This window comes from Carlito syrichta, unplaced genomic scaffold (genome assembly GCF_000164805.1).
Source record: "Carlito syrichta isolate Samal-C Ts95f unplaced genomic scaffold, Tarsius_syrichta-2.0.1 Scaffold311768, whole genome shotgun sequence".
Classification (NCBI taxonomy): Eukaryota; Metazoa; Chordata; class Mammalia; order Primates; family Tarsiidae; genus Carlito; species Carlito syrichta.
In genome coordinates this window covers 388,822-397,295 of record NW_007255864.1, presented here as the reverse complement: position 1 = coordinate 397,295, position 8,474 = coordinate 388,822, and the positions used below count along the sequence as shown (strand labels likewise).

The following is an 8,474-nucleotide window of genomic DNA, read 5'->3' as shown; positions in this document are numbered from 1 at the left end:
ACAGGCATGTGCTACCATGCCCGGCTGATTTTTTGATTTATTGTAGAGATAAGGTCTCACTGCCCAGGCGGGTCTCTAACGCGCGGGCTCAGGTATTCCACTCACCTCAGCCTCCCAAAGGCGCGGGATTACAGGCTGAGCCACCGAGCCCAGCAGGAAGACTTTTAAACAAATAATTTCAATGAAATGTGGTAAATGTTTTTAAAATAAGAATAACTCACATTTATAGACAATTTACTATGTACTAGTTCTACTGTAAAAATACACCACACAGCCGGACTTGGTGGCTCAGCCTGTAATCCCACACCTTTGGGAGGCTGAGGTGAGTGGAATACCTGAGCCCGCGCGTTAGAGACCCGCCTGGGCAGTGAGACCTTATCTCTACAATAAATCAAAAATTAGTCGGGTGTGGTAGCGCGCGCCTGTAGTTCCAGCTACTTGGAAGGCTGAGGCGGAAGGATCGCCGGAGTCCAGCAGGTCGAGGCTGCGGTGGCTGGGAGCGGCCAATGCACTCCAGTCTGGGTGACAGTGAGACTCCAACTCAAAAAAAATACACCACACTTATACACATAAATGATTAAACAAATAAATAAGAGGGGGAGAAGAGATCAATCTTTCTTACGTTAGAATTCTAACTACTATCTGTAGATATTTCCTCTTTCCAGAAGCAGAGGTTAATTCCCACCATGTACTTCGCTAGTCTTAGTGACTTGTCTCCAAAGAACAGAGTAGGAAAAAGGGGAAAATAGAAACTTTGCAACGGGGAAAACCTGTAAACCCCATAAACCACCAAGTCATGGAGGTTCACATCTCCAGGGCATCACGTGGACAGGCTGTCCCTGCTCTTATGACATGATGGGAAAGGCACTTCACCTCTGTGGCTTTCTTTCCAAAGAGTACCACTCTAGTTTAATACAAAAAAAAAAAAAAACTCTAGGTGAGGTGTGGTGGTTCATGCCCACAATACCAACACTTTGGGAGGCAGAGGCAAGAGGGGTTCAAGACCAGCCCGGACAACATGGTGAGACCTCGTCTCCATAATAAATCCAAAAATTAGCTGGAGTGTGTGCCTTAGCTACTTGGAAGGCTAAGGCAGAAGGGTCACCTGAACCCAAGTAAGTAAGTAATTAAGTGAAGGCTGTGGTAGCTGTGCGTGTGTCACTGCACTTCAGCCGGGGCAACAAGAGACTCAGAAACCCTCTCTCTCTCTCTCTTTCTTGCTCTCTCTCTCTCTCTCTGTCTGTATATATATATATATATATATAGTTTTCAAAACACAATGAGCAAGAAGAGTGACACTGTTTCACATTTAATACCTGGATTAATAGAAGACAGCTGGTTTCTCATGTCCACATCCAAATTCAACCTGATGCGTTATCACACGTCATCACCCTCTGGGAAACTCCACTGTACTCCCATGAGAATGAGAGTAAAAAGGCAGCTAGCATCTCGGCATTTCCAGGAAGGCAGTGTTGGCCTTACAGCCTCTGGACACCTGCTGAGTGCATGCATCCTGAAACCTACTGGCAAGACTGCCCCTTCCATCCTGTCTCCACACCTTTCCCTCCACACTAACACCTGCTTTCAGTGTCTTCATTCTCTACACCTGCTTCCTCCTTTTCCAGCCTCACCCATGTATGCATTTTCTCTCACCATTTCCCTTCTTTGCTATGACCACAATATGCAACTGCAGTTCTTTTCTGTTATTTATGTTGATTTTGTGGGGAGGCAGAGTCTCACTCCATGGCCCAGACTAGAGTGCAGTGACATGCTCATGGCCACCTCAGCTTCGACCTGCTGGGCTTAGGCGAGACTTCTAAGCCTCAGCCTTCCGAGTAGCTGGAACCATAGGTGTGTGCCACCATGCCCAGCTGATTTTTTGACTTATTGTAAAGACGAGGTCTCGCCATGTTGCCCAGGCTAGTCTCGAACCCCTGAGCTCAGGCAATCCTCTTGTCTCCACCTCCCAAAATGCTGGGATTACAGGTGTGAGACACCGTGCCTGGCCTTATGTTGATTTTTTTTTTTTAGTTGGAGTCTCACTCCGTCACCCAGACTCGAGTACAAGTGGCATGCAGGCTCACAGCCACCCCGGCGTTGACTCACTGGGCACTGGTGATCCTTCTGCCTCAGCTTTCCAAGGAGCCAGAACTATAGACACACACTTCCACGCCCAGCTAATTTTTAAAATTTATTTATTGTAGAGACGAGCTCTCACCAAGTTGCCCAAGCTGGTCTCAAATCCATAGGCTCAGGCAATCTCACCTCGGCCTCCCAAAGTGCTGGGATTACAAGCTGAGCCACTGAGCCTGGCCTAGGTTGAGTTTTTGTCTGTTTGTTTGTTTGTTTTTGTTTTTTGTTTTTGAGTTGGAGTCTCACTCTGTCTCCCAGACTGGAGTGCAGTGGCCACTCCCGGCCACCGCAACCTCGGCCTGCTGGGCTCTGGCGATCCTTCCGCCTCAGCCTTCTGAGTAGCCGGAATTACAGGCATGTGCTACCACACCCGGTTGATTTTTTTTTTTTTGGTTTATTGTAGAGATGGGGTCTCACTGCCCAGGCAGGTCTTGAACCCGCGGGCTCAGGCAATTCACTCATCTCAGCCTCCCAAAGGCGTGAGATTACAGGCTGAGCCACCAAGCCTGGCTTAGGTTGAGTTTTTTAAAGAACACCAGTGGATGTTTTCTTTTCTCTACCAAGCCAACAACAAAATGTCCCATAAAAGGTTGACACAAAGTCCTATCAGGGCAGAAACTGGGGGCCAGTCCCCTTAAGACCTGCTTGGCAGCACTCAGCGTGGTGGACATAGAACATCTCAAGTCGAAAATGAGCAGCACTGAAGCTGACATGTGCTCAGCACCCCAGTAAGGAGAGACGTCCAACAGGCCAGTGTGTCCAAAAGAATTCTGCCTGGGTTCCTCATCAGTAAAAAACTTTGTGTGTGTGTGCAGATGTTAAATAAGCCTACACATATTCATAAAATGCTAAATTAAGTCCAGGTATGGTGGCTCACACCTGTCATTCCAGCACTTTGGGAGGCCCAGGCGAGAGAACTGCCTGAGCCCAGCAGCTCAAGACCAGTCTGGGCAACATGGCGAGATCTCATCTCTACAATAAATTTAAAAAGTTAGCCAGGCATGGTGGCACGTGCCTATAGCCCCAGCTACTCGGGAGGCTGCAGGTTTGCCTAGACATGAGTTCATACATAAAATGGGTGTCTATTATGACACTGCCTAGGGTCCCCTTTGCCCTGCTCTGGGGAACACGCCCCACTTTGGGGACTATCGCAAGTGACCATGCTAGGTAAAACCACAGAAGTGACATTATCAATCCGGTAACCTCCCCAAGTCCCCAATGATAACTGCCAGGCTGGCATGTGGCCACCACTCCACCCTCCTCACAGAATCTCACGTGGATAGATCATAGAAGGAGTGAAGTCAGTTTCAAGTGCGGTGGCAACCAGGATGCCACAGGCTGGCCGTGTTGACTCCAGCTTCAGAGCTGAACTCTGTCTCTGGCACTGGCCCTGGTAGCTGGTCCACAGAAGGAAAACACAAAGCAAAAGGCAAACCAGAAGTTAAGTCGCTTTCCCCATCTCCGGAACGAAAGGGAGCACACACAGGACCCTGCTCGGGGTCTCTTGGGGACGAGCAGCCAGAGAGGGGCTCTGAGTCCCGATGAGCAAGTCCTAAGGGGAATTCATGGGAGATAGCTCTGTTTTTCCAGAAAAGGTGTCTCTACCGGAAGAAAAAGGATCAGAAATCAGTCTCAGTCCATTCCAGACGGAGGAACTGGGGAAGACAGGCCTGGGCTGCTGTGGCTCAAAAGACCCCTGGGCTAAGGTCCCAGCTTGAAAGAGAAGAACGGACCCCATCCTAGGAGATTCTGGTCTGGATGTAAATATTGCCTCAGGAAAAGTTATCTGGTTAAACTATAAACTGTTACAAGGTTTGACATTCAAAATAGTCAACTAGTCAACAATTATTGTGGAGAAAGTGGAACACTCATCAAAAGTTTGTGAGAGTGTAATTTGTTACAGTCACCTTGTAAAACTGCCTGGCAGCTGACCACAGGCCCATGTGACCCATAAATACCCAACAAAGTGCATGTCCAAGCACAGTCATGCTTTGCATCACACTTTGGTCATTGATGGACTGCACAAGCAACAGTGTTCTCATGAGACTGTAGTACTGTATTTTCACTGTACCTTTTCTATGTTTAGATGTTTAAATACACAGAGACTTCCCATTGTGTTACAACTGCCTACAGTATTCAGTACATGTCAGTTCAGTCACATGCTGCACAGGTTTGTCGACTAGGAGAAATAGACTAAACCATATAGTCTACTATGTAGGTTGTATCCTCTGGGTTTGTGTAAGTACACTTTATGATGTTCACACAATGACAAAATCGCCTAGCAATTCCTTTCTCTGCTGCTAAGTGATGCACAACTGTACCCCAAAAGACATATGCAAGAAATACAATTCACAATAAAATAATCTCAATGTCTGTGTGTGGTAAAGAAATAACCTGTGGAATAGTCACGCTATGAAATACTGCACAGTAATGAAAACCAACTGTCTCCTGTAACACACAATATGGAGTTCACAAACACAGTGTCAAATAAAAGCAGCCAGACAAAGAGTACGTGCTTTTTGATTCCATCTGTCTAAACTTGAAAGTATGTTTAGGTGTAAGGATGGTTGAGTTTGGAGGAGAGGACAGGAGGAGAGGTGATCTGTGTGCAGGAGACATAGCTATGTTCACTCCAGGATGATGCATCAGGTTGTAGAGTATGGTGCACAATTTTCTGTATATATGTAACATGTCAATTTAAAATGTTATATCTAAGGGGCCCAGGGAGATGGAAAAGTACCTAGCAATGCCCCCACTGAGGCAGGGTTGGAATGGGTGCCAAGACACACCCCATCTGTCCCCAAGGTGCCTACCAGCAGGGTCAGCCCTGGATGGCCAACTGGTCCCTACTGACAAGGAGGCATCTTTCCTGAGCAACAGGTTATCTGCTCAACTGCCTACTGGCTGTCTTGACCTGAACTTCCCACAGGAACTTGAGTTAAATGAGTCTAGAATTAAACTCAGTAGCTAAGCCACAAGCCTGCCCACTTGGAGGGTAACTTCCTGAGTCTGGGGCACCATTACAAACCGGAAGTCTGGGGATGGGACATGGCGCCTGTGGTCCCCTACACTTCTCCTTCATGCCTTTGGACCAAGAGGTCCCATCAATTCCACCTTTTAAAACTGTCCGGTCCTAGCCGGGCTCGGTGGCTCAGCCTGTAATCCCTCACCTTTGGGAGGCTGAGGTGAGTGGATTGCCTGAGCCTGCGAGTTCGAGACCCGCCTGGGCAGCGAGATCTCATCTCTACAATAAATTAAATAATCAGTCGGGCGTGGTAGCACATGCCTGTAATTCCGGCTACTCGGAAGGCTGAGGCGGAAGAATCACTGAAGCCCAGCAGGTGAGGTTGCAGTGGCGGGAAGCGGCCACTGCACTCCAGTCTGGGTGACCGAGTGAGACTCCAACTCAAAAAAAAAAAAAAAACTGTCCGGTCCTGGCACAGTGCTCACACTTATAATCCCAGCACTTTGGGAGGTGGAGGCGAGAGGATTGCCGGAGTCCAGGAGTTTAAGGCACACCTGGGCAAGTTGGCAGAGACCTCATCCCTAAGATAAATAAAAAAATTAGCCAGGCCGGGCGTGGTGGCTCACGCCTATAATCCCGCACTTTGGGAGGCCGAGGTGAGAGGATTGCCCGAGTCTACGGGTTCAAGACCAGCCTGGGCAACTTGGTGAGACCTCATCTCAACAGTAAATGACAAAATTAGCCGGGCATGGTGGCATGTGTCTGTAGTTCCAGCTACATGGAAGGCTGAGGCAGAAGGATTGCCTGAGTCCAGCAGTTCGAGGCTGTGGTGGCTGGGAGCGTGCCACTGCCTTCTAGCCTGGGTGACAGAGTGAGACTCCAACCCAAAAAAAAAATTAGCTGGGCGAGGTGGCATGCACCTGTAGTCCCAGCTACTCGGGAGACTAAGGTGGAGGGATCATCTGAGCCCAGCAGGTTGAGGCTGAAGTGGCTGTGAGCATGACACTGCCCTCCAGTCTGGGCAACAGAGTGAGACTCCGACAAAAGTAAAAACAAAAACAAAAAAACCTGTCTGGTCCTCACTGCCTCAGTCTAGACCCTTATAATCTCTTACTGGGCTCTTACCTGGGTCTTCACCGGCCTCCCTGCCCCTCCAATGGTCCCTTCACCCTACAAAGTGATCTTCCTAATACCCAAACTCTGCAGCACGATATACAAAAGTATTCACAGGGACGATCTTCAGCTTATGTCCCACCTCCCCTCTCTCACCCTCAAACTTTATTCCCCAGAAATTACAAACCACTAAGTGGCCTCCACAAGCCATGCTAGTTCACATGATGTGCTTTCTATGTGCTAGAAAGGTCCTGAGTTCTCCTTCAATGCTCCCCTTTCCCTGTCGCAAGGACAACCTCTTGAAAAGACAAAACTCTCTTTCCTGGAGTGTCTGGCATTCTGACACATCACTTTCTCCTTTATAGACTGCTGTTCCTCAAAGGTGTCATCCAGGCACTCAACCCAGATCCCCTCCAGGACAACAGAAGCATAGATACAACTCACTGCTGTGCCCATGGCTGGAGAGACACTCCCACAGAAGAAGAAGTTCACGGACACAACACGCAGAAAACCCACTGGCAGGAAAAAGCAAGGATGACCAGACCCCCAGAGAAAGACCCCTGAAATCTGAGTGACAGGCGAAAAGAACTGCTTTCAGTTCTAGGTTGACATCATTCCGTGGAAAGACGTGTCACTGGTGGGGCCCGCTGTGGCTGAGGACACAGACTCCGGAGCCAGAATGCCCAGGTGTGAATCTTGGCTCTGTTACTGACCACCAGGGACCTGCAGCAAGATCCTTAACCTCTCCGTGCCTCTGTTTCCTCATCTGAAAAATAGGTTGCTGTGGGAATGAAATGAGTTAATACATGGAAGGCTCTCTATGACACATTGAAGGTGTATTTGTGAAGTGGTATTTGTCCTGATGCTCATAAACTGAAGCCAAAAAGAAGAGCCAAAAAAGATGTGTACGTTTAAATAAATAAATAAACCTACCTCCATCCATATAGAATGGTTCTCTGTTCCAGCTCTGAATTTCTAAACCACCGTGCCCCTCACCCCTAGACAACTAATTTGGATCCACGTTCTCAGATCATTCCAACACAGATGCCTGAATCTTGGTATCCTCATATGAGGAGTTTCCTCATATGAGGCTTATGCTGTGAATTTGGTGGAACTTCAATGTGGTTTCAGGATAAACCTGGAATGGGATTTAAATTCTTGTCAGGTATCCCATTTTCCTCCCTTAAAGGTGATTACACAGACTAGTGCTTCTTACTCTAAAAATGACTCATGACGGACAGGCATAACAGCTCACGCCTGTCATCCCAGCACTTTGGGAAGCCGAGGCAGAAGGATCACTTGAGCCTAGGAGTTCGAGACCAGCCTGGGCAGCACAGGGAGACCTTGTCTCTACAAAAAAATAAAAAACTAATTAGACAGGCTGGGTGGTGTGTGCCTGTAGTCCCAGCTACTCGGGAAGCTAAAGCGGGAGGATCGCTTGAGCCCAGGTGGTCAAGGCTGCCGTGAGGCACGATTGTGCCACTGCCCTCCAGCTTGGGCAACAGAGGAAGACGCCAACTCGAAAAAACAACAAAAAGAAATAACTCATGAGAAGTGAGAGGTCGTCAGCGTTCTCTACTCGAAACCTGACCACGACAAAAAATAATAATAAAGGAGATAATGTTCACCAAGAGCTGTGACAGCGCCAGGCACAACCCAGCCTTCACTAACGCCAGAGCCAGGAGCCAGCAGGGGAGAGCCGTCCTCCCACCCTACTGTCTCTGCCTAGGGCTTCCTGCGGGTGGATAGGGAATCATCACTGGCACCACACTGGCACCACCTTCAGTCCTGAAGACCCGCAGCACCTCATCTCTTCACTAAGCCTCATTCCCATTCCATGGACACGAAAGTGGGGCACAAAGAAGTCCCAGAATCCCATCAGAGCAGAGTGGCCGGCGGGATTCGGGTTCAGCCGGGACCCTCTGGGGTAGTGGCTGTGGGTCCTCCACCCCGCAGCCTCTCTCTCAACACTGGGTCGGACAGAAGAACGCCTGTCATGAATGAATGAACGAACGAATGAGTGAGTGAAAGAATATCCAAAACTTTTAAACCAACTTAAATGAAAAACGGGTGCAAAGGTTAAACCCAGGTTCCCCCCATGCGATGACTTGGCCCTCCCAGCCTCAGTTTCCCGGTCACTAAAGGATCCAGCACCTCCTTTGCAGGGTCCCCGTGGGCAACAGGTGAAGACCCGCGTGTGAGCTCCCAGCACATGCTGGGTTTCCATAAACCGCCACAACTTCTGAGCGAGGGCTGCTCCTGG

General features: G+C 48.8%; 1 protein-coding gene across 1 annotated transcript in view; it reads right to left on the bottom strand.

The window, feature by feature from the left end:
- Nucleotides 1-8,474, bottom strand: part of SLC22A16 (solute carrier family 22 member 16) — a 70,046-nt gene that overhangs the window by 32,375 nt on the left and 29,197 nt on the right. The window contains exons 5-6 of the mRNA XM_008069026.2: nucleotides 6,563-6,726; nucleotides 3,618-3,685 (exon numbers count right to left, since the gene is read on the bottom strand). Of these exons, the coding sequence (XP_008067217.2) occupies nucleotides 3,618-3,685; nucleotides 6,563-6,726 (232 nt within the window). The remainder of the gene's footprint in view (nucleotides 1-3,617; nucleotides 3,686-6,562; nucleotides 6,727-8,474) is intronic.